General features: G+C 39.2%; 1 protein-coding gene and 2 long non-coding RNA genes across 5 annotated transcripts in view; 2 read left to right on the forward strand and 1 right to left on the reverse strand.

Moving 5' to 3' along the window:
* Positions 1-26,892, forward strand: part of NDST4 (N-deacetylase and N-sulfotransferase 4) — a 160,661-nt gene that overhangs the window by 65,293 nt on the left and 68,476 nt on the right. For both annotated transcript variants that reach the window (XM_040699341.2, XM_015276354.4), the window contains one exon: positions 4,740-5,983. In XM_040699341.2, coding sequence (XP_040555275.1) covers positions 5,003-5,983 — 981 coding nt within the window. In that variant the 5' untranslated portion in view covers positions 4,740-5,002. The remainder of the gene's footprint in view (positions 1-4,739; positions 5,984-26,892) is intronic.
* LOC112532302 overlaps positions 1-26,892 on the reverse strand; it is a 154,182-nt gene that overhangs the window by 22,279 nt on the left and 105,011 nt on the right. Inside the window, exons 2-3 of one of the 2 annotated variants that reach the window (XR_005859253.2) lie at positions 20,379-20,493; positions 3,742-4,503 (exon numbers count right to left, since the gene is read on the reverse strand). This is a non-coding gene — a long non-coding RNA (uncharacterized LOC112532302). Of the gene's footprint in view, positions 1-288; positions 4,504-20,378; positions 20,494-26,892 lie in introns of those variants that run through there. The other variant, XR_006939095.1, reaches the window with a different exon arrangement.
* LOC121113203 lies at positions 5,993-13,334 on the forward strand. Its single transcript, XR_005859254.1, has 2 exons — positions 5,993-7,229; positions 7,269-13,334. It is a non-coding gene; the product is annotated as an uncharacterized LOC121113203 (long non-coding RNA).

Raw genomic sequence — 26,892 nt, forward strand, 5'->3', positions numbered from 1 at the left:
AGTGACCGTAGGTTCACAGGCCCTCAAATACCAGTTTCCAAAATGAAAGTACGTTAATAATGCTAATTATGAAAGATGGCCTATTTTCATGTTTTCAAATTAAAATAGTACAGAAACACTCTAAAGAAATTTGAATTTTTGAGTGAATATAAAGCTGTTGAACTTTGAGGGGGAGAGTTTCAAAGGCACAAACAGCACTTAACTTCCAATTATGCTTTGGAAAATGTCCTACTAATGGCTAATAGAGCTGATTTATTTTCATAAAGTTTAATTACTTCACACTTTTTTTTTTTTTTTAACTGAACAATATAATCAGTTCAACAGATCAGCTCAAATGCAATACACAAAGCAAAAAGGGACCTGCTCCAAATCCAGATGTCCTCCTGGAAGTTTGAATTTTTAATTAATCTTAATATTGCATGTCTAGATCATGCTCATGTTGGAGGGGACCTTACAGACCACTCAGATCCAACCCCCTGCCTCGGGCTGTTTGTCTTGCTGCCCCCACCAGATCAGCCTGCCCATGGCCCCATCCAACCTGGTCTTGGACACCTCCAGGGACAGGACATTCACAGCTTCAAGACAGATAACTGAGTACTTGTGTTTGCTATAATATCTACATACAACAAGCATACCGTTCTACATAACTAGAAACTCCATACTATTCTAGATAACTAGGAGATATTTTTAGTAATGGTATTTCTATCAACTAATTTGGGATAAAAAATATTTTTGTTTTGTCTTGCATGAATTTGCAGGCTTTTTTTTTTTTTAGCAATGTAAGTGGTAATAACAGTGAAGAACTAGCTCAAGTGTATTATTTGGATAGCTTGCAATGCCAGAGGGAGATCCAGCAAGATGGAAGAGTGAGGAGAAATGTGCAGTTTTAGGTCTCCTTGCGTGCAATTCCCCCTTATGCTACAGATGTTGATTGAGACATTCAGTAAGTATTCAGTGCAATTTAGCAGCAGATTTTTTAGAACAGAAACCCGGTTTATTTTATATATTTATTAAACATAAGTGTCTCAATTAAGGTGCTTTACATGCCTGAATGATTTGTGAGACCCTTCTGGAAAGAGCATGAGGACGGGGCTGTTCGCTCTGTGAGTTGAGGTGAGAACAGGTGCTGTCAGGCAAAAAGCAAGAAAATATTGCCCTCTAGTGCTCAAAGAAAGCAGAAGATGCAAAGTCCAAGGTGTGTGTGGGAGGGTGTTAATCATTGTTGCAAGATATCTCACATGCTAACAAAACTAAGACTTGCTGCAATTAGCTGTTTTGTGGGGAGATTACCCCCCCACACACACATACACACACACATAAGGCTGTCTTTCCCACAGAGAGAGCAGTTCTGCTAATCCAATAAGCCCTCAGAGTCGGGCTGAGTGACTCATCAATGTCACTGCATCTGAAGCACGGCCCCATAGACAATGCTTCACTTGATCTGGTTTTATCTTTTTATAAAATCTTAATTAGAGCTTTAATAAGAAGTGAGATCCCAACAAGCACACAGAAAGCCGCAGAATGAGGGAAGTACCAACGGGATTCGGGGAGGGGAGGAAGAGGGAGGTGCCCTTACAGTTAACTTCATTATTTCAATTTCTTAGCGATTACTGATTTTATTTTCTATTTCTCCCTTCACACATTATGCATTACTAAATACAGGATACTTTTCTCACTTTTTTTTACTGCCGATTAAACTCAGTGCAGAAGTTACCCACCTTGCTCGCTGTTTTTGTTAACTGCCACATGACACACAGCAGGGTCATTAACACGAAGTAAAGCCTTAGCAAACTCACAGACAGCCTCAGCAGCAACTCCCTCTACCTAAACTGCCAGAGCAGGAGCAATCTTCTCTTGAATAATCAGACCTCTTAACTCACAACTGCTTCAGCAATTGTTCATGGCTGAAAGTGGTCTTTCAGTGTCTAATGCGGGGCTATAAGATAGGAGACAGACTTAGCAGGGTCTGCAGTGATAGGACAAGGGGAAATGGTTTCAATTTAAAAGAGAGGAGACTGGATATAAGGAAGGAGGTTTCTCTACAATAAGGGTGGTGAGGCAGTGACACAGGTCGCCCAAGAAGTGGTGGAAGCCCCATCCCTGGGGACATTCAAGGTCAGACTGAAGGGGCTCTGAGCACCTGATGGAGCTGTAGGTGACCCTGTTCATTGCAGGGAAGTTGGACTAGATTACCTTTACAGGTCCCTTCCAGCTCAAACCACTCTATGATTCTAACTCAGTACCAAAGTCATAAAATATAACTGGAAAACAAGTTTCCTCAGTACCTTTCATGAAAGCTCTTTTCAATTTTTTTTCACATACAGATTAACGTGAGTAGCTTTCAGAATAGCAATAAATAAATAAATCAGAATTATAACCCAATAGACACTTGTCAGTTGATAAGCACCTTCTATGGAAAAGAGTTTCTTCTTCCTTGCAGTTCAAAAATCATCTCCTGCTTACAGACCCACAGTTTTCCAATAGATAAATAAAATAAATAACTTGAGCAGACTTTAATTCTTATTTAAATCCATAGAGCAACGTAGGCTATTTTTTTAGTTAATTTTAATTGCTTCTGAGTCATATCAGCAATGGTAGCTCAACGTGAATTTAGGTAGAGTTATCAAGAAGTGCACAAGTGCGTCAGAACTGGCCAGGCAGTCAGGTTTGAGCACCTCGTATTTCAAATATTGTTGAATAAAATACAGTAGAAACAGCCCAAAGCCCCCAGCATTTAACAAGAAGTGCTTTGATCTAAGGCACACATTTATGCTCCCACCCAGCACTCACAGGACAAACCTTCATGGCTCAGCAACTCCAACACTACTCATGTCCCATGCAATCCCCCCATTTATCCCTGGGAGAACAGAAAATTGAGCTTGCATGGCTGTAGCCTGCAGTTTCTACAACCTACTCATTCATTTGGAAAATTCACGTGAAATTTTAATCATTGACAGTCCTTAAATGGACTGTAAAATACTGATCACTTCAGGTACAGAAGAGAAACTGGAGAGACAAGTTCTCCAAAGCACTATCTTTTTCATTGCTTTCACAGTCTAAAAGAGAATCTGTTCCCCTTTGCAGAATACTTAACCACAAAATTACGAATTTGACATGGAACTTGACCCTATATTTAACCAACATTTTCTTCTCATTTTATTACACAGTCTTTAGTTATTCCTAGTTGCAATAGTAATAAATCAGTTTAGCCAATAAATGGCCATAAATAAAAATGCCATTGTGCTCAAAAAACTATGTTGAGACCTTTTTTTTTAACCCTAGGAATATGGGAAGAATTCTGCTGTATTAAGATAAAACACATAGGTTGTCCTGAACGTAATTCCTCCTATTTATTTCCTAGGAAACAACAACAGATAGAAGAACACACTATTCGATAGAGCAAATTCTCAGCTACAAAACATTGTTTTTCAACATAGTCACCACCACTGGCTACGCATTTTTGCCAAAGATGAGCAAGAGCCTTATAAAGAGCCACATCAATAGAGATGACCCACTGTTTCATAGCTGCTGTGACAGTGTCATCACTAGGAAAATGTTGCCTATGCAGTCCATCTTTCATCAGCCTGAACAGATAGAAGCTAGAAGGTACCAAATCTGATCTATACAGTGGGTATGGTAGGATAGTCCAGCCTAGATTGGCTGTTGTGCTCCACAGGCTTCAAACTGGTATGGGGCCTGGCATTACCATGTTGCAAGAGAAAGGTTGTCTTCTTCTCTTACCTGTCTCTAGAAGTTTGAACCTTCAGCTTAGTCAGCATCATTATGTAGCGGTCAAAGTTCATGGTTTGTCCAGATTCCAGGAAATCCAGAAGGATCACCCTTTTCCTATCTCAAAAATGCACATCACTTTACCTGCTGAGGGCTGTGTCTTGAACTTTTTCTTTGATGAGGAATCCGCATGTCATCACTTCATGGATGGTTGGTTGAACTCCAGCTGGTAGTGGTGACACCACATCTTGCCACCGGTAATGATGTGTTCTGGGAAACCGTCACCTTCAGCTTTAGGTTGCTTCAATAGGTCCTGACAAATTTGTATATGTTGTTCTTTCAGATCCTGTGTAAGCATTCATGGAATTCACTTGGCACAAACCTTGCAATATTCCAACACTGCCACCATCATTTCCAACACATTGAAGCTGATATTCAGCTCCATACACAGTTCCTTGGTCATAATCTGCTGATTCAAATAGATGAGCTGATCAAGACACTCTGCATTTTGTGGTGTGATAGCTGTGCATGGCTGCTTGGAACATGGCTTGTCTTTCACGTCGCTGTCATCACTGCTGAAACACACCACCCACCACCACTTCATTGTGCTCACATCCTCTGTTTGGTCTCCAGAAACATTCAGCAAGCATTGATGTGTGTCAGTGGGTGCCATTTTTCTTCCACATGGAGGAGTTTAGTGACACACTTCTGCTTCATGCACTTCCATGTCAGACACCAGTTTGTCAGACTGCCCCTCTGCTGCCATCTGTCACACTGCAACAACATGTAACAGAATATTGTCAGGAAGATTCAACCTCCACTGCCATATCACCTCTGACACTGTGGGCCAACAAAATAAAATAGAAGCAGCTCTGGTATGTTAAGAAAGCAAGCAACATTGTAGTGCTTGAGCCCCCCTCTCAACTCACATCACTGATATCACTGTCTTTATTAACATGCATTTTTAATTGCTTTATGAATTTTATTTACTTTTCTTTTACTTGTTGCAGATAATGTTAAGAGTTTTCTTCATTGATTATTGGCAACTGCTGCATTCTCAGAAAGCCTCTTTCAATTTAGCTCTCCAGATCCTTTGATTTCCTTCTCCAACAGCTTTATAATCTCCCCAGCAACTTCATAAATGCACTGCAATGGTCACATGAACGTCTCAGGAGAGGAATCGGCACCTCTGCGTCTCATTGTTATTATGGCACTTTAGAAAGAGAAAACCAAAAAGCAACAAGTCCAAGTCAAGTTGGAAGTCCTACAGAAGATGAATCTAATAGTGAGGCTCCGAAGAAGTTTCAGAACACTGGTCATTCTCCTGGCTGCCTTCTGCATAGCAAGTATTGTCATTTCTGCCTATTACCTGTACACTGGCTACAAGCAGGAGATGACTCTTGCAGAAACCACTGGAGAAGCAGAGTGTGAAGATCTCAAGCTTTTACCATACAGGTCCATGGAGCTGAAAACAGCTAAGCCAATCGATCCATCTAAAACTGATCCCATCATCCTTCTATTCGTGGAAAGCCAGTACTCCCAGCTGGGACAAGACATCATAGCCATCCTTGAATCCAGCAGATTTCAATACCACATGGTCATCGCACCTGCCAAGGGAGATATTCCCCCTCTCACAGACAACGGAAGAGGAAAATACACGATTATTATATATGAGAATATTTTGAAGTATGTATCCATGGACTCGTGGAACAGAGAGCTTCTGGAAAAATACTGCGTGGAATACAGTGTTAGCATAATTGGTTTTCATAAAGCCAATGAGAACAGCTCCCCAAGTACAAAACTGAAAGGCTTGCCATTACAACTTTACAATAACATTGCCCTCAAAGACTGTGTTGTAAACCATCAGTCTCCGCTTCTGCGCATTACCAAAGCACCAAGGACTGAGAAAGGCCCACTGCCTGGTGAAGACTGGACAGTTTTCCAGTTCAACCATTCCACCTACCAACCTGTCCTTTTAACTGAACTGCAGACTTCCAGGCCAACCCCCATGACATTGCCAAAGGCTGCTCTGTATGCAACTGTAATCCAGGACTTGGGGCTTCACGATGGGATTCAGAGAGTTCTTTTTGGAAACAACCTGACCTTCTGGTTGCACAAACTGATCTTTATTGATGCCATCTCTTTTCTGTCAGGGAAGAAGCTCACGCTGTCCTTGGATAGATACATTCTGGTTGACATTGATGACATCTTTGTTGGGAAAGAAGGAACAAGGATGAATGTCAACGATGTGAAGGTAAGGCAAGAACTGGGGAATACCATCCCAGATGCAAACATGTTCATTGGTAACAAGGAGACAAAAGGTGAAAAAAGTGAGAGTCCCACTTCCGTTTAAAGGCTCAAAGTGCTTAAATGTACCCAGCAAATACAGAAACAACAGCCCCAGGCTGTTTTAAATGTCTGTTTACCCACATGCGTACAGAGATGCATTCAAGTATGTTGAATGCACCGAGGTGGCCTCAAACAAAAACGTATATAGCAAACATATTGACCGCCTCTCGCTCTTGTAAGTCCTGCTCACTTGAGCAAGTGGATAAAAAAGAAAATAACTTTTGAATACCTCACATAACCTTTTTTTTTTTCTCCAAACTAAAACAAAGGCATCTCCATTTCTGGAGCAAATTTACTACTGAGAACTCTGAAGTCAGATAGAAACACATGCTTTACACTACATTAATTTTTTCTCCCTTTGAATATACAGACATACACGTGTATGTCTGTTTATGACATACATATAAATTCCATTTATATGCATTTGCTGTATTATTTCTGTCATTATTATTGAAAAATGAACAGAACGATGATTCATTTTTTTGAAATCTCCCATAACTATCACTCTATCAAAATAGAATAAAAAAGGAATGGAAAAATTGGTCACAGTTTGACTTTCAGTGTTTAGCAGGATAATTTTCATTAATAGATAAGTATCCAAAGTTACTAGTGATAGGTTGAAAGCACAGCCTTCATTTTAGCAAATGACCTAAGTATCTGATAAGGTGGACTGTTCACAGACTACTTTTTGGAGAGTCTTTCAAACTTATTTTCATAGCCTTTAGTACTCAGAGACTCAATTTTATCTGTTGAGATTAATTCTTAAAAGTGCATGCACTATAGGAAGACATGCAGACTTAAAGAGGTAAATAGACAGAAGTCTACTGCATGAAAATTACTTTATTGCAATTTTCCACATGCATGAGAATCATGTTCAGATATTAACTGAAGCTCCTAAGCATGCAACATTACATTCTCTAGCCTTTATGATAGAATTTTCATGTAAATACTCTACTGCTTTTGTGAGCAATAAGCAAGCCTCTTCTTTTTTCTTTTTTTTTTCTTTTGTTATATCTATTTTGTTTCTTAATACTTATTCCAGTTCTATGAGTTTTATATTTGCCTGCCAACTCATCTGGATTACTAAGAGAGGGATATAATACCCTCCAAAAAGAGTAGTTTCATACAAATAAAACATTGGAAAACTTTAGGTAATTCTATTAACCAAATAAAACATTGGAAAACTTTAGGTAATTCTATTAACCAAACCAGGAGTATGATAGATCATCAGAGCTGTTTCCAGCATCCAGACACTTAAAGAGCCGGCATTAGATACTCCTGGTGTCTTGTGATCCAAGCACTATGCACAAGCTACACGATCAAGTGTTCCCTCTGAAGAAATGTATGATAAAACACACTGACAAAGGGCCCATCTAAGAGAGGAAATTAGCTGAAAAGGCAATTGTGGAACAAGTTTTTCCAGGTGGAGCTTTTTGCACACACAACTTTGAGACTCTTTCTCTACATTGATTAAGGAGTCCCTATTACTAGAACAGAACATCTTCATCAAGTCACTTGAAAATTCAAATCATACTGTCAACTGAAATAACCTCCAAGCCCCAAGAAAAGCCCCATATCATTTTCCTTATCATCCAGAAATCAACACTAGTAGACAAACCTTTCACTTATTCTTGGCAGAGCAGCCATGTCCCATCATCATTCTTTATGGGAGATACAGGACAAAACTGAATTCTGAGGGCTATGTTAGGAGCTGGATGTCAGAATTCTAGCTGCTAAAAGCATTCAGCAGCACTTTTGTATGCTGCACACATTTACCTGTCTGAAAACTGAACAGTCCACAACACTGAATACCTTAACAACAAAAGAAAGGATCTGCTAGGCATCAGACTTTAATAATAATAATAATAAGCATGGTGAGACTTCTCTTTATGGATTATGTTCAAGTCAGGTTTTGAAGGGAAGCTTCCATTCTTCCCACCTTTCTCAAGTGCTAAACAAGTAACCCACCTCCATTACAATACTACAAATAGTTTCATTCACAGGAGAAATTCTCTCTTGGTCTCAGAGAAGAAATCACACAACAAAGACAAACTACGGTGAGATACCTTTTGCAGGCACATGCTCAGAACCAACTTCCCCATCAGGCACACTTTTGGAAGGGAGAGCTTATTTCCCTTTTAGATGACGCTGCCATGTAAAGAGATTCTGTACCTTGACCATCCATTACTATTCTGCATGACAAACTGGGGCTTTCATTTCAAATTGATGAGCAGGACTAGGGAAGTAATCCTGCCCCTGTACTCGGCATTGGTGAGGCCTCACCTCGAATACTGTGTTCAGTTTTTGGCACCTCAGTACAGAAAGGACATTGAGGTGCTGGAGCAGGTCCAAAGAAGGGTAACAAGGATTGTGAAGGGCTTGGAGAATATGCCCTACAAGGAGCAACTGAGGGAACTGGGGCTGTTTAGTCTGGGGAAAAGGAGGCTGAGGGGAGACCTTATTACTATAAGTAAGTACTTTACTAAGTTTACAGTAAGGGATAATTACAGTGAGTTAGAGGAAAATCTCAAAAGTCACTTGGGAAAGAAAGCAATTAAGAGCCAGTGAGCCAGGCTTCACTTCTCACAACAAAGCAGCCTCCTTGGTCAAAACACAAATAGCAAAGGAAAACAACATTTAGGAGGCTAATACTTAAATGATGTCAAAATATTGCCAAGCCTTGTGACTAGCTGCTAAAAGGGGCTGTGTTTCCACAGCACAGTGGGAGACTGCCACGAAAGGCATGGAGGTGACACACGGAGACGACATGAGATACAGGAGCAGGTTGTGCTTGCCTTGTAGGTGTATTGTAAGAGGGAAAGCAGGAGCAGGGAGGTGGGTGATTGCCCCCATTTTCATCCATGCTGCACCTCAGATACTGTGTTCAGTTTTGGGCCCCTCACAAGAAGAGAGACGTTGAGGCAATGGAGTGCATTCAGAGAAGGGCAACGAAGCTGGTGAGGGGTCTGGAGCACAGGTCCAATGGGGAGTAGCTGAGGGGATGAGACTGTTCAATCTGGAGAAAAGGAGTCTCAGGGGAGACCTTATGGCTCTCTACAACTGCCTGAAAGGAGACTGTGGTGAGGTGGGGGTTGGCCTCTTCTCCCTGGTAACAACAAAAGGATGAGAAGGAATAGCCTTAAGTTGTGCCAGGAGAGGTTCAGATTGGGTATGAGGAAGAATTTCTTCTCAGAAACAGTGGTGACGCACAGGAATAGGCTGCCCAGGGAGCGGTGGAGTTGCTATCCTTGGAGGTGTTCAAGAAAAGGTTGAATGCGGTATTTAGGGACACGGTCTAGTGGACAGTATCGGTAGTAGGTGGATAGTTGGACTAGATGATCTTAGAAGTCTTTTCCAACCTTTACAATTCTATGAGACTAGTACAGGCTCTTTTCGTTGTTCAATGAGAACAAACTTTGAATGAGAAACAAACAAACAAGAAAAAATTTAGACCATTTCCTTTCTTTTCTGAGCTGCATCTTTTGGGTATATTTAGCACAAAAATCATAGTCCATATGAACAGTATTGTGCACATCAAAATTCATTTCATCCCATCTCCTGTAACAGATGTTTACAATATCAACATCTCCAATATGGACTTATTTATTCAGTACCTTAAAAACACACACACAAACCAAATGTGAATTACTGCTTGCAATGAAGGAGTTCCTCAGCATAGTACAATTAACTGAATTATGCCGCATCACTACTTCTCCAGTTCCTTCAGTTCATAGAATCTGTCATTAGAACTGGCATAGATTCACTTTGCAAAGTTATTTGAGATTCTGTTAGACTCTTAAGGTGCCATAGACAGTAATGGTGCGTGGGAATGCTTTTATATGCGCCAGATTCCCAGATGCAAGTGAGAAAACTGGAAACAGATGCACACTTCCGAAACTGTGTTAAAAATACAGCCAAATAACATCCCTCTATTCAAGCTCTTAGGAATTTCCTCCCGGTGACCAAGTGTATAATAATTGCCAATCCAAAGAACACATGACTAGAAATGAGTTTTTTGATAACAGTATTCATATGTAGCAATAAAAAGACGAGTAACACTGTTCCTGTGTAATTACTTCCTGCAACTTGAACGTTTTTATCCTCTCACAAAGCCTTTCCTCAATTAGGTGCTTCAAGGATATATATATGGTTTTATAAAGGGTGGCATCAGCTAGAGAAACAGATTAGAAAACAGAGTTATTATGGGCTCTATTTACCACAAAGATCTCCTAGTCCCTTGTATTACAGAAGTTGTGCAAGGTCATATCTGGCTAAGTAATTAAACAGGAACTCAGCAGAGCCACAGAAAGCTATTTTCCCAAGCTTTGCAGAGATCTATCTTGAGCTCAGTGAGCCCCTGCAAATGAATTTCTCCCTTCCCTCCTGCCAATATATTATCTCTCTGCTTGATTTTAGAAGGCAAAAGACTCAAGAACTCTTCAGTTACTTTGCAGAATTACTGAATTCGTGTACTTGCAAATTATTTTGGTTCCTGACCGTATGACAAGTCCATGATTGGCACCAGTGGTTTAGCAAAAACAACTAGAAATATCTGCTTTTGCAGTCTCTGGGGTTGCCACACCAAAGGAATACAGAACATCTATCTTCAAATTTCTTTCTAAGTGAGCACAAACAGCAGCATTACTCAAACAGGTATGGAGATCTCATGAAGGATTTTCCTTTGCTGCTGTTATAGTACAAAGTTGCAAAATATATAATTTATACTCACCTAGGAAGAGCCCAAAGCAATAGCTAGGAAACTTTCAGCACCCTCCCTAGCCATACTTTCTGATCTGGGAACAATCATTTAAAACAGCACTGTTTTTTTTAATTTTTTATTTTTTTAATACTAATAAGAAATTAAAAAAATGAAAAATGAAAAAACTGCAAGACCACACTACAAGCAAACATTCTTCCACCTAAAATAAATAAACAAATAAATAAACAAAATGAAGAACAGCTTCCCTTCTATAGCCTTCTTCCAGGTGGACCCTCTCAAGAGCAAGCCACCTGCTTGCCTCACTTTCCCAGCTAGAGCCAATAAGCAAAGAGAAATTTCTCATCCTAACACCAACATGATACAAAGCCCCTTTCTCTAAAAGCAATGTTTCCCTTTTCTCTGTTGCCTCTAATTGCTGCACAAGGAACATCCTTGTGCTGAGATGCAGTAAAATGATGGAGCAATGCTACTGGAATGTCCTATGTGTTCCTACCTGCTTTACCTAGCAGCATCAAATAGCCTGTCTGCATTCTCCCCCATTCTCCTGCTCTAACTTTCGGTCCACTCACTTCAGTGGAAAAAAGAATTGCATTAATCTCTGACACCTCCTTGCTTCCATAAGTCTGCACTTTGCCTTTGACTTTAACCATCATTAAAATGCCTAGAACACTTAAAAGGTGTGATTTCTTGCTCATTTTAGTATTTTAAAGAATTCATGCTGGAGTCACATCTTTTCTGATAATTCCAAATTAAAGAATACTGGCTCAGCAGGAATCTGTACTTGATAACAGAATCTCTCTAGCATATGCTTTTTCTGATCTTTCTGCAAGGCAAATTGCTTTTAGATAGACCGGTTAGAAATTTCTGGGCCATATCATCAGGCATAACAGAGCAGTATTCAGTAAAAAGCTGCAGGTGGACACAGGATGGGTAATACTGTGTGCTACATGTTCATGCAAAGTCTCAACAACTTTTGAAGGAAGGAATTTAATAAACTACTGTGGACCAGTGCTGTATTTCTGCTTCAGTTCTGCTGGAATCCCTCCCCTCTCATGCTGTTTTTCATGGTAGCAAAGACCCAATCCAGGCACATGGACAAGGAAGCTCTGTTTGACAACAGCATATTTCTGTGTCCCTTTGCACTTAGTGTTGCAGTGTATGCCCAAGTTTCCATAGAAGTTTGACAGCAGTAGTCAAGAGCAGACAAAGGAGTCAGGAAGGATGATAACGGATAACTGAATTTCTGACTCAGGTTTCTACAGATTTTCTCTGGATGCCTTCCTCTCCTATGCCCTTCTAGAATTCATGCAGAACTGTGGAGAGATCATGATAGAAGTTACAGTAACCAAATACCTCCATTTCCCTCCACTTAGTTCCAAACTATCAGTTCCACTATCAGTTCCCCACATGAATCCCCGGTGCTTCAGCAAAATCTGAAATTCCTGGTGCTGCAGATAGGAATTGGAAACAAATCTTCTTTTTTTCAGTTATCAATTTATCTGTATCTTTTATCATATCCTAAGCACTCATTTCCTTTCTGATAACGTGAGATTCACTAGTCATTCCTGTAGTCCTTCTATAGTAATGAACTCCTGCCAATAAAGTAACCACATCAATGGACAATAACAGGGAAAAACCGAAAGCAGAAGATGTACAAGCACTGGAAGTTAGAGCAGACAGCTGAGCATTAGTCATTACAGACTAAGTGTTACCATCATGACACCCCTTTGAAGCACTTGAAAATGGCAGTGGAGAACACAATGAATAGAAATTCAGAAGTTTCCAATTTTGGATGATCTTAAAGACTTTAAAAATGAATTTTAAGAGCAGTTGAGAATGCATTATAAGAAAAAATTAATAATCAGACAATCTTACTATTTTTTAAATGGGAGTGTCTATGCCATTCTACTTCAGCAGAGATGACTGATCATTCAATATTTGCCTTGTTGACATCTCTTGAATCTCCCTGTTCTTTCTGTCTAGTGTTGAATACTGCTCAAGTGCCTTTGTCTAGATACATCACACAAAGCATTTTATACTTCAGCTCTTTTCTAATTTTGGTTTCAGTAAAGACTGCTCTTTCATTCACAATTTCAGCACTGACATAGTGAAAAAAACACAATTTCTTTGCCGTCAGCAAAACATTTATTTTTCTCTTTGGCAGCCTGGAGGATTGACTGTCTGCCCAGGCACCATATGTGAATTATAATAGATTTGGGGTTCTCTTGTGTTATAGATTTCCCATTAAAGATCTGGTAGGTCTTCAGCATGAGACTGCATTTTTACTGTAAAACAAAGTCAGGAAACTCCAATTGTGTACTACTTTCATCCTGTTAATTTAGATTATTACATTGCTTCTATGTGTCTCACATATTAAAAGAGTACCTCTCTATTCCCAGAGAACACACTGACTTTTGTGCAGTGCACTTTGATATTGCTTCTGGGAGGATCTCAGAATTATCGCAAAACAGACTTTTTTTTCCAGAAAAATCTTCATCATCTTTCACAAAACAAACAAACAAACAAACAAAAATTTTTAAAAAAAGATTAAAATCCTTAATTTTTCCAGCTTTTTGAGCAGCTGTAAGAGGTAAATAGTTTAATGTTCAAAACATAATGAATTCTGATTTTAAAAAGCAAACAAACACAGAACAATACATTTTAATATGTAGAAAGGGCATGGGTTCTTTTGGCTAGATCATAAAGTGTGCAACAGTTAGTGCTCATAGCCTAGTCTTCTGTCTACAATTCTGTGAATTTCCCAAGTTTACACCTAATTCTTGAGTGCCTTCAACAAAATAAGTCGGCAGTCATAGGACGTGTTGTACTGGAATATATTTTGAAGATGTATGTGGCTCTGTCTATTTTATTCAGCTTCATTTAATTTCATTTAATTTGTTTTCATGGCATTTAGGGAATCAGTAGGAGCCAAAAAGCATGGCTGCTTTATATCAACCTCTCAAGAGGCCTACAGTAACCTGTGTTTTAAAACAATGCATGTTACTTAAAAAGGTGCACTAACAATTGTTCCCTGTATAACAAAACAGCACTCTAAGTGATGGAATACCTTTCAAAAAAGGCTAGCCAATGCAGATGTAAAAAGCAGTCATAATTATTGCCTTAAAAGCACCTGATGCAGCAAAAAGCACATTACCATGAATGTCCTATATACATTGCAGTTGCTTTACTAGCAGTGTTACTTAAGCAACTTCAATTGTGCCATTGTCATTCAAGCTCAATCTAGTATCATTAGTATTATTTCAACAGTTAGGAAACACAAATGTTCAGAAAAAAAGTGACTGGATAGAAGGATGGACAAACTGATGAGAGAACAGAAAAACTCAAAGATAAAAGGTGTATATTGAAACTCAAAATATTTAGCAATAATTAACTGGAAATTTTCTATCCACCTCTGAGTCATAATATAGTATGAAAACAAATCTTTGTTTATGTCTGGTCTTGAATTCTTAGATAGATACATATCTACACATATGTGCATACATCCACACAAATTTGTGATCCTTTTTTGTCTCTTCTATTAATGTGGTCATAGATGCCTACAATTAATACTTTTATTTCTAACGCTGCAAGTCTCTACTTGTCTTCTTATCCAAGTGGCAGAAGAGCGTAAGAGCATTTAAGTAAAATATACCAAATCCCTGAGGGCAGCAGGAGACTAGTGTGAGTGGCATGTCAAATTCTGGGCTCGGTGTCCCTCTGAAGTCCAAAATCAAATTCTAGTAAGTGGACTCTTAATTATAATTCCTGAAGATACTGCATATCAGCATACAGAACTTTAAAACTGGTGGGTCATAACAGATTGCGGTAGCAGATAATAGGATAACCTTCAAACCAAAGCTCCTGTTTCCTTTCAGAAAAAGAAATGACAGTGGTCAAAAGCTGGTAGACAAGCACTGCTTTCACTGAGCTGCATGTTCGTCTGTCAGGAGATAGACTTTCTCCAAAGAAAGACTTTCTCTGTTGGGAGACAGGCTTTCTCCAAAAGGTTAGATGCTTTTCATAACAGTTTCCTTTTCCTCTGGACACATACAGAGTGCTAATAATTTCACAGAGACCTGAGAACAAATGACCTGACTCCATTCTTCAACATGAGTCATGCATAGCTTGGAATCGTTAGAGTGAATCATATATTGCTTTCAGCAGAGTTTGTTGGAGAATAGCGCTTTGCATACAAATACTTTGATTCATCTGGAGGAGTTCACTTTGCAAGAAACTATTTTAGTTAGGAAATTTCATAAGATCCATGTGTCGCTACTTTAAGAAATAAACAAACAAACAAGAGTGATTTCATTGAACATTTTAAATAGTGACAATTTGAAGTAACTGTTTCACTGCCAAAGGGGATTTCCGTGCATTGGACAGTTTATTGATTTTTTTTTTCTGCAGTGATTGTAAGAACACACAAACAGAGTCAAACTTGATGAAAAAATCATTATGTATTTTAAGTTTATGATACCAGATAATATTCTGTGTCCATGTCAACTGGCCAAGCTAAAGAAGAGAATGTATTGCAAAGCATTCAGGATTTGCCGAGAAAGCATGAGCTGTAATAAGCCATCCTGATGCATTGTGGTTTTCCATCAGCTGCAGTCTAGCTAGACCTCAGTGCCAGTTTTTGGTCTATGAGCACTGGCATAACAACTCCACAAAATGCTTTGTTAAGGTGCAAATCACCTGCAAGAACGTCCAGCTTAAAATCAAGAACACCAGTGCAAGAGATGGGTTAACTCTTCACCTTCTGCTAGATCTCTTGGGAGGGTACACATTTAGAGGACTCCAATATCAGCTTTTGTCTCTCAGACTCTTTCTTTATGTCAGAGCCTGGGGCAATGCAATTTCCAAGGATGTTAAGAATCTTGGCACCCATAGCCAATGGTTTACTCTTCAGGTAAGTAGCTTCTGAATAAGACTAGTATGCACCACACTGTCAGTATTGAATGCTGATCCATTCATCTCTATGCACAAGTTCAGTTGCGCATTATGGTTTCAACTGAATCTAGACTTCTCACATCATTGCCAAGATAGCTAGGTCAGTCTGAAAATAATGCCTCCTATTTGTTTTTGTGGAAACTACAACACATACAAAGAGTGGAATAGCAGTATTTGATAGAGCAAGCTTTCAGCTACAGACTAGTACTTAACATAATCACCAGCATTAGCTATGCATTTTCACCAGTGATGAACATGTGCCTGCATGCAGCACTCATAAAAATCCACACCAGTGGAAGTGACCCACTGTCATCACTGCTGAAATACACCTCCAACACGCCTCACTGTGCTCACATTCATTGTTTGGTCTCCATCAGTATTCAGTAAGTGCCAATGAATGTCAATGGGTGCCATTGTTTTCTGCACGGAGGAATTCAACAACACTGCTTTGCTTCATATGCACTTCTATGTCAGAAGTCATTCTGTCAGGCTGCCCCTCTGCTGCCACCTGCCACACAGAGACAAAATGGAAAAGGCTATTGGTGGGAATGCTCAGCCTCTACTGCCATAACACCAAGTGACAGTGTGGGCCAACAGAGTAAAATAGGAGACATTACTTTCAGAGCAGCCCTCATATATGAACTTGAAGTAGCTGAAAAATCACTATGTTCTCCATCATTGTGCTCAATGCCATAGGCTTGCCTCACTGCTAGTGTCTTGGCATAGGCAGATTGTTCTCAGCCCCAAGTACAAAGCCCTTTTTCATCTGCCTCCATTGTTTCCATTTGACTGGAAATATTCCTATTGAGGAAAAGTACAGCACTGTTATGTGGGGTAGCAACGTCCAGTACTTGAGAGACTTTGCCCATGCTCACAAGAAATCGTAAACTAGTAAAAATGCACTGTATTGCTGGGAAGATCCTGAAAAATCTTCCTCTTCCACAGATCCCAGTGCCCCCTTGCTTAGGAGTTTTTTAAGATCACTTCATTTACTTTCATTGCTGTGTGATGTGTGCGCACATGGCAGGACCTGCTGGGGGCTGGATGTTAACGTGTGTCAGAGGCAGCCCCCTGCTTTGCTGAACAGGGCACCCTGCCTCCCTTTGCAGCAATCACTGCTGCACAGCTACTTTGAACCCCTTCACAGACAGACTCTCAATTCTTCCATGTGTTTTTGCTGCCAGTATAGATTACTCACTCACTAGGTCTGTTTTTATTTACTGCTGCACATATGCTAGAAGCAACAAGGTTCTCCATCAAATCCCCCTGCTTCTTTATTGCCAGCCCATTCTCAGTTCAATAGCAGGATGCCAATATCAGTTTCAGCTTATCCTTCATTTTCGTTTTGCGGCCTTTATGTCTTATCTGTCTGTACATTTCTTAGCATTGCTATCTACATCTCTTTTACAGCACCAGTTCCAAATGCACAGAGGTACCCTTCTGAAGTGAAGCGCATGCATGTAGCATAGCTCTGTATCAAACTGTAATCATTTTCCACAGACAGCAAACACAATTACTGCATAAATGCAGAAGGTGAGAGGAATAAAGCTATTCCCCATGGTCCAAATGCACAAAGCAATGCTTTTCCAGAGATTTACTTAGATAGAGGGAGTAAAAGTTATTTGAGAACTATTAACCATAGAGCGCCATAACCCAGAGAAAGGTGGCAGTCTTTTGTTCTGGAAACACTGTCCTAATAAGCTAATATACCCTCATACATTTAATCATCTTACTGTGACAGAATACACAGTGTTCCTAGATTCAAGTGTTCTAAGTGTTTATGAGATTAATCAGCACAGGACCTGCCTATGCTGAATGCCTTCTCAAGTATTAAAATTGGACACATTTTATGTTCTTGGTTTTTTCTTTTCTCATTGAAAATGACATTGTGAAAAATCTTACTAATTCTACGACATTTAGGTGAAAATGATTTTTTGTTGCTAAAAATGAAAGAGGGTCTTTTTGTTTTGCTCTCATGGCTGATTTAAAACACTGAATAATCTCATATTTGATATTACGTGTCATTTCTTGTAGATGAAAATTCTGTGCTTGTAATGGAGAAATTAAACACTAAAAACAATAATTTTGAAAGTTGCTATATTTTATGCAGAATATTTCATAAAAGTTAAGAATTTATCTCAAGAAATGACAGGATAAAAAAAAACAACCTTTATTTTTTAACCTTAATTGAATTTTACTTTCAAACTTAAAAATTGAAAAAATAATTCAGAATTTCTACAAAACCAACATGAGTGAAAACACTCCAGAAATTCCTAAACAGTGTGGTTTTTTATTTTGGACCTGATTCACTGCAAAACAGTGCATAGATTAAGGTTTTCTGATTTGATACCCCAGCACTTATTATTGAATAGTAGAGTGTACAGCAAGTAATTCTGGTTAAGGTTGACACAGAAAGACTGCCAAGGCAACGTGGCGTCCTTCTCACCTGAGGTCAAAATAGTTTGTGCATTTCTTTGGCCAGCAATGTTGAGTGAAAAAGGCATTATCCCACTTCTGGCTTCTTTTAGATTTAAAGATTAGGCTTATAGCTTTCCTTCTTTCCAGCTTGTTTACCCATTTATTTATCCTTGGACTAAAGGGGTGAAAAATCCTTCTGTAACTGCAAAGTGGCAAGGCAGGGGGAAAATGAAGCTTTTATTCTTCTTATTTGATCAATTTGGACTTCTCCAGCGAAACAGTTTCCCATGGCAAAATATTGATTTATTAAATGCAGAATGTTCCACAGGAATGAGATTTCAACAAAATGGCATTCTGCTAACTCATCTGCTCCGGCAGACTGAAGGGAAAGTGGACGGTTTGAAGAATGTTTGAAAAAATAGTTTCAAAAAGTCATAATTAAATGCAGCTTTGGAATTGCTGTTCTTCCAGAAATTAAAAACAAAAATAATTCACAGTGTCTTGAGAGACATTTTTAATATGAGAATATTCCAGAAAAATGGGTATTTCAATTTTGTACTGCCTCTTCAATTTCACGTAAAAGCCAGAATTATTACTGTAACTTTTACATTGCATATTAAATCCAAAATGTCAACATTTTAGCAATCTTTAAAAGTTTGCTCGATATTATAGTTGAATTGCATTGACTGATTCAGATTGAATCAAAGTCATAGACTTCAAGGACTTATGTTTTCGACCTCAAAACATCAGAGCTTTGAGTATAGGCTATATAAAGAATGTTTGAATTCACATTTTTGACAGCATACAGTATTTGCTTCTCTTCCCTGAAACTCATGAAATATTGGCTCTTAAAACTGTTAGCAATTCTTGAAAGCACAAGTGCTTTTTTGGTTGAGGTCCAATTGTTTTAACAGGGTTCGTCTCAGTATAATTTTCCATTCCCTGGGTTTTTAAGCTCCTCACAAGTCTATAGGCCTGTACATTAGTCTGCTCATTAATAGCACAGACATAAAGCCAAGCTCGGGATCATTTTAGGTGATAGAAGTTTTGATATTGATTTAAATATTAAGAGCCTGGCCTCAAAAATATTCTCTGCAGAAGCTGCCCTGGTTGTGATCCTCAGATGGTCCTACCTGGCCACCTCAGAGTTTCTGAGCCCCTCTCCTCCTGCTGTAAGCAGGCATGAAATAACTCCAGTCCAGAAGTCAAGCCAGACCTATGACATCTGCCTTGCTTATTGCTGCGAGTGCATAAGGAGAATCAAAAGGCAGGAATCGCAGATGAGAAAGAGGCTATGGGGTCCCAAGGGGGAGCAGGGTTTTTTTTTTTTTAGGGGAAAAGCAGCCTAGGAAAGTACAGAATGTGGGAGAGAGGCTCAAGTGAAGACAGTCAAAGCACACCCTGGAGCACAGTTGTGTTCTCACCATTTTCCTGTAATGCAGTGTCCCTAAGGGCTACAGGGGTTGAAAACCTCTTTTGTGATAAACTTTACTGTAGATTTGTCAATCAAATTATCACAGATATTTGGAAGTTAATGAGCTATACAGGAATAAATAAACATTAATTTATACTTATTTGTAATTGATACAGATTAGATACTCTATAACATTATTAATTTAGAATATGTTTAATGAAACTCCAGACACAAACTGCTGAAACTATACTCCACATGGTTAACAATAAAAGCAAATTAAAAAAAAAATAGATTCAGTTGCAGAATGTGAATTCTTTAATATAGAAGCTCTGCATGCATCTTCCATATAGCATAGCTCAAGATTTATGTGCATCATAAACAAATATGTCTGTGTTATTATAAAGTGTAATTCCATTGTATTTGTTATTAGGAAAGGGAATAGGGTTTCCCATATGCTTTCACTGCTATCTCTCTTCTAACTGGAAACGTGCTGGAAACATTATCAGGAAATACAGGCTACCCATCACTGGTGTAAATATTGTGAAGTGGGTGTTACAGGGCCGGTCCGTTAGTAGACTGGAGGGGCTTTGCCCTCCGCCTTCAGGCAGCAGGTCCTTTCCAAAGGTGAGCAACAAGAGGCAAAGCCTTGGACTAATGACATGGTGTGATTTGTTCACCTAATATAAGGAAACATTTTGAGCTGATGATACACACATTGACTTCACAAATGTAAAAAGATGCTGCAGGGAAGCTTAGAAATTTTCAAAGACCTTGTTTGAGACAAGGATGTAACATTACCTTACATTCAAGCTACTTTTTTTTTTCCTTCTCTGCCCAAGATTTCACGAGGGTAAGGGAAAATTCCTTTCCAGTCCTTTGTGTCTTGATTGTTGATATTAAAGTGCGATAAGCCCTAAGGAAAAAAAGAAAGTGTCTTTAGAAAAGAGAGTTTGTTACCATTTTGACATTACTGTTATGGTTTGCATTGTACAGCAGGAGTGCAGCCAACAAGCCCCTGTATTCCGCACAGGGCATTCTCCAAACTCAGTAAAAACTCAACATGTTGATACGAGGGTACAAGATGATGGTGCTGATCAGCTATCCTTTTACTATTCACCAGGTTGGAGTAACATCACTTGAAACCATTTAACTGGCTAAATGTGATGAGGGAAAATTCTTGGCTAAATCATGTACTTTCTTAATTGCTTTTTCATAACTTGCTTTTTTTCTACTGTGGTACTGAACAGTATTCTGTGTTACACTGTGTCAAGCTTGTGAATGTGAAAAGACTACACTTCACTGTGATACGTACAGACACAAATGTGCTTGTGTACATCTACACGCACACAAGAAAGCTGGAAAAGGTTCAGCATAGAACAATTGAAATCAGTTTTCTAGTATTTTTCTACCATCAAACTGATGATAAAACAGCTGAATCTCTAACAGAAATACTCTCTTTTCACTCATTCCACTGGCTGTTTGCTGGTCCTAAGACCTCAAACCAAAAAGGCCTGGGCATGAAACACACAGAGAGGAGAGGAGCTGCAAAGGAAGGGCAATGTAGAGCTTAGGGAAGAGCTTCAGCAATAAGGAAGATTTTCCACAATGGAAAAATAACACCTATTTTTGTTCTCATCTTACAGTTGCAAATTCTTTTCAGAATGTGAACGTATATCTTGTCAAACAATCCCATTTGGGTAGCAGAGCATTAGCCAAATGAAACCTATCAGAACAATCCAGTATTTATGATTTTTAAGCAGCTACTCCCATATAAAATATAATTATGGCACTCCCCCACAGCTGTGAGAGTAATAGTACCTCTCCAGAAATGACTGGAAATTTAGTGTAACGCCTATAATTAAAAGGTATATACTTTGCTGAACATATTTTTCACAGTTTAATGAACCTAAGTTACATGAAATCATATTTTACACTGCAAGTGCCTACACAGTTTTCAATGGGAATATTTAGAGAGAAAAACACTACCTGTAATGACTAAGATTTAAAGCGGTACGATTTAAAAGTTAACTGGCTCAGTTGTGCCACTTTCAGCCTTCCAGCTCAGTGCATGAGGACAGCTTGGAAATAAAAATATTTTTAAACGAAAGAAAAAACACAAAGAGAGAACCAAACAGCCTCCCTGTCTTTCCTGTGCATCTTTCATTTTCTAAAGTAATTATATGACAGCATTTAATATTCTGGTGAGCCTTCTTTACTGTTCCTGAGTGTAAGTAAGTTATTCACCATGAAGATTAACAGCTGACGTTCTCATGGATGTGAAAATAGAAATATACATATGTATACTGTAAAGTTTATGAAAGGATTCAGAAACTTTACCAACACAGATTTTCAGTATATTATCACTGTCATCAGACATGGTTGTGCTTGGAAGACATACTCTTCTTCCAAGGTGTAGTTTCAATCTTTCAGCCAAAATTATGACCTATGGAAGGATTTATAAACCGTGGGAATAAGTTCTCATACAAATGAACAGTTGATGAAAACAGTAAGAAACTTCAAAATTATTTTCCCATTCAAATACAGACATCATCCAACAAGTAGTAAAAGATATCAGTAAACAACCTCTGATTAATACATGCTTGCTGGAAATGTTTACTTCTCCTTACAAATAACTCACATTGTGTACTAATGGCATAGCACACTACTCTTCCTGTGTAATTTAGAAAAGCAGGGATTGAAGAGCTCAGAGAACAAGCATACCTCTCTAACAGGAAATATTTCAAAGATGCACAATGCTTGGGGAAATTCAACACATTCCAACAGCAAAAAAAAAAAGGTTGCTTGTCAGAAGCAGTTTTAGGAGCCCTGGGGAGAAGTCATCCCTGTCAAGAATGATTTAGCAGTACCTAGAAAGGGATGAGCTCCATCAGACACTAGGAAATCCATCCAAATCCTCTTTTATTCTCTGCTGGCTGAAATTCCCTGCCAGACTTTCCACCAACAGCAGCTGCCCTTGCTCACGGTCACCTCCAGAGCCCTAAAAGCCAGGTGGGCTCTCACCCTAGCTCAGCAGCTGAGGATGTGCCAGTTTGACATGGGCACCTATAAGAGGGTGAGCTAGAAAGGCCAAGGGGGACTGCTCTGACATTCTAAATAACATAGGGAACAAGATTTCATCCATCATTTTAGGTAACCACCTTCATCTGTCACAGTCATTAGAAGCCTAGACCTACCTGCTGCCCACGGATTTGTCTTTGAGTTTGCTGCCAGACTGAAGGGCTCAGTTATCAGAAGTTTCCTTCCTCAGTGGTCACTAGAAGAGCTAAAATAATCCTTCATGCTCTGGGACAATTACATGGTACTGCTTTAATACCTCAATAAAATGAGGTTTTGTTGTTGCTGTGGGTTCCCCCCCCGTATCTCCAATCAAGTCAAATCTGAAGAAAAAAAACCTGCAGTACTTCAGTTTTTCTCTAGGTACAATTTTTCTACTTTTTGAAATAGCATGATAACACTCTTTAACTGTACATCTATGACCTGACACGTTTCCTCTGGCTATTAGTTTGTAGAGATTTGTTCTCCATTTTACCTAAAATTACTTGCTTTTATGATGAAATAACCTACTGGAACATCTAAAATGGTTCATTTCAAATTTGTCAGCTACATTTGATGATCTGGCTTGATTTTATTGGAGAACATATTGGCCTTTGATATTACCATTTGAGAGAACTAAATAGAATAATAACATTATCAGAGTGTGAGAGGAAAAAGATTAGCAAACTTGCTATTGGCATTGCCATTTTGCTTTGAATCTTCCAGATTTTGTCATTGGACAACCTACTATGCTGCCTGTAAGTACTGGGAAGGATAATAGAGCAATGTTAAGCAGGAGGATTTTCAGGCCTGGAGGGGTTTTGAAGTCATTTTCAAAAACAAAATAGGCTTTATGTTTCTCTGCTCTAAGTTTGAAATCTGTAGGACGTGGCGGGGACAGCATGTCCTTCATGAACTTTGGTCAAGGAAATGAGCGTGATGAAGAACACTTGCCTTTACAATTCCCCTTCCATTTTAAAGAAACTTCCAATTCCAGCCAACAGCACAAACATTGAAGTGATCTCCCTAGATAAAGCAAGACTGCATCACAAAGAAGCCAGAAGGGTCAAAAAAGTTAAGCTCTGGTCTGTTTGCTACTTCTCTAGCAGAAGTATTACGAAGTAACATTTAACTCTAGTTATTTTCAAAGTACTCCCTTGCCCATAAAGATTTCGCAAGCTGCATTTTTCAGAATAACCAATAAAGGCCCAGAAGTGTCCACAGCCCTGCCAAGGAAAGCTTGTTGAGACCAGTCTCCAAGTGAGACTTACTTTTGTTAAAGAGTGAAGAAAATTGTTGCACTGGCAGACTGGTGTGAGTCTACTACTTTGTTACAGGGACCCCAGTTCCAGCACAGTTACATTTTCTATATACTGCAGCCAGATGCATAACTCCGAACAACTGAAGATAAAAGAGGATCTATAAAACTAACATGTTGATTAACTACCAGATGGGTTTTCCACAAAATAAATCATTATTAGATCACTGGAAGTAACTGCAAAAAAAGAGGCTGTGTGATACATGTATTTCACTTGTAACACTGTCAAGAAACATTGCATAGTGTTTAAAGACACAGCTTCCCCAATTTTAAGGTATTACTTCGTCCGAAAAATATTTCAGAGAGCAGTTATAATTCTGCTGAAAGTGATGTTCTTACTCAGAGTGCAACAAAGTGTGACGACTTCTACCCGTTCAGGATCCACCTTTTTTTCCTCCAAGAACAACACAGTGAAATAGATGAGCAGGGCTGGACTGAAAAGGACAATGTCTGCTGCCTGTCTTCTTGCTCCCACCTATCTCCAACACTTCTGAATTATAACCTCTGTGTTTATGAAATCCACAGGGACTCAGGGATCTGTAATTAGCAGAAATGCTGTGTCTGCCTGTCAGCAGCTTTCTGCTGAAGTTGATGCTCCTCAGTGTTCCACTGACTTCCTGGTTTCTGATTTTCAGAGAGGATGGCAATGGACAGGCTTGCACATGGAAAAAAAATCTAAGAACCCACAGACACAGCTGGTATAGGTGCTAGTGGTGATGTGTGAGGACAGTAGAAGGGAGTGGATGATTTTAGATTTCGCTCACCTACCTCAGTGAGGTAGGGGAAAAGAGCAACTAACAAGAAGACAGACAATGGTATTGAAAACTTTGCATGCAGAGTGTGTGATTTTATAACTAAATACCTTTTCACAGACAAAAAGCACCCAAGAGAGTCAAGTTTTAGAAGCCTGTGATTTATACCAATGGAGGCACCCTCTTAGTAGCCACTGCTTATATCCACCGTCACATAAACGCCCATTCTAAAAACTGAAGGACAGATCTGAATTGGAAAAGACCACCTCTGTTCCAATATTGAGTATGACTGAATGTGCGCTTAAAAAAACAAGACAAAACCTTAATTCCACTACAAAACAACCACATTGGTTAGGTTTTAAGCATTAAATTAAATTATACATTTTATTTAGGGCAGGTAGGAGTTCAGAATGTTGAGATAAAGGTCTGCAATGAGAATTTGAAGGAATTTTTATGACAAGGTTACCGCAGTAAATGATTTCCAATGGCAGTAAAGGAGCAAAAACCCAATCAGATCAAACCTTAGTACATCCAAATCCATAAACTAAAGAAGACCGATAAAGTGGCCTCCATTAATCTACCTCTTAAGTAATTTAAAACTACTGAGTACCCACCAAAGAGTTCTTTGTTACTGTATTTTTGCATAGAGAAGCAATTCTGAATAACCAAGAAAAAAAAGTGAAAAAAATATTCAACTGAAATAAAGTGTAGTTATTAGTGTTACTCAGCCTTTACTACTGATCTGCATTGTGCCAAAGATGGGGAGACTGATTTTGTTTGCTTTGCATGGCATAAGCACTTCGTGAAAGAAAACTGTAAGTGCTAATCTCTGTGTTTTACTATTAGCCACACACAGCTCAATGACTGACACAGTACAGTGTGCTGCAATACAGATTGCTGAATGTGAATATTTTATTAGCATACTATTTTAATCTTGATGTTGCCCCCTTAAGAGGGTTTGAGAGGGCTTCCTGCTCAATGTTTTTGTTTATTTATTTATTTGGTAATCGATCAAAACTAGATTATGGTTGTGCCCCTCTTACGCTTGCACTCATACAGAATTGTCATTAAGTTCTGGTTCAAATAATAGACAAGCAGTTTTAATGTAACTGGTGTTGATATTGATGGCACAAGAAGGAGTCATGGTCTAGCAAGGAAATTGCACCTGACTTGTAGTCCTGTTCAGAACGACCAATCAGTTTTCCTTTAAGGGCAAGCAGTCTAGGGGACAACCGGAGGGCTCTATAAATTAGAGTAAGCATTCTTGATCATGCTGTTTGTTTTAAAAATTAAATAAAAAAATCCTTCATCTACCACAGTGTATAGTCAACAAATTTACAGAGTGGTATGGTCAGATTGGTATACACAGACAGTATAGCTAAAAAGATCAGAGTCAGAAATAGATGGAAAATGCTCACCCATGTTGTAGGCTTACAGGAAAAACTCCAAGAGGAGTAATCATCGGGAAGAGATCCTTCCTCAGTGGCAGTCAGCCCTTAAGTGGGGTCTGGGAGAGGTGCAGCCAGGCTCCACCATTTCCAGTCACACAGCTGAACTGCCTTCACCTGTGCTCCCATGGCTGTCTCAGTGCTCACCTCAGCTGATCAATCAGAGGTTCAGGCCATGATTCAACAGTTCCCATACAAGCTGGCAGAGAGATCTTTTGCTGAAAATCCTTAGCTAAGAGAAAAGTTCGAAGGCCCTGTATTACACCGCTGGAAGTACCACAGGCTGCATGCAACCCGATAGGAGGGACCTGCTCTGCAGCAGGGCCAGTTCCAGGATTCTGCCTTGCCCCTATGGGCACAGGAAATGCCCACAGCTTGGCACAGGCTGGCTCTTCTCTTTCCGTGATTTCTAGTAGTTCTAGGTTAGTATTTCTAAAAAAAATTCTTCAGCATTGGTAGTGGTCAATATTCAGTGATTTCCCAAATGTCTATACATCTTTTGTGCAGATAACATTGACACAAAACAGCAATCAGTAGAAGTAGGTAGCTACTTCAGCCACACCCTGCTCCTACAGCACCTGCAGGTCACTCCCATACCTAATGCTTTTGGTCTTCCCCCGGCAAGTCCTGCTGGAGAACTGGAAAGGATTGCATTCCCCCGCTTTTCATTAATGCTTTTTGTTTTGAAATTCACACTTCACCCCCATTAGACTGTCCCATTGCTCCCTCTTTGAGCTTTT

This window comes from Gallus gallus, chromosome 4 (genome assembly GCF_016699485.2).
Source record: "Gallus gallus isolate bGalGal1 chromosome 4, bGalGal1.mat.broiler.GRCg7b, whole genome shotgun sequence".
In the NCBI taxonomy this organism is placed as follows: domain Eukaryota; kingdom Metazoa; phylum Chordata; class Aves; order Galliformes; family Phasianidae; genus Gallus; species Gallus gallus.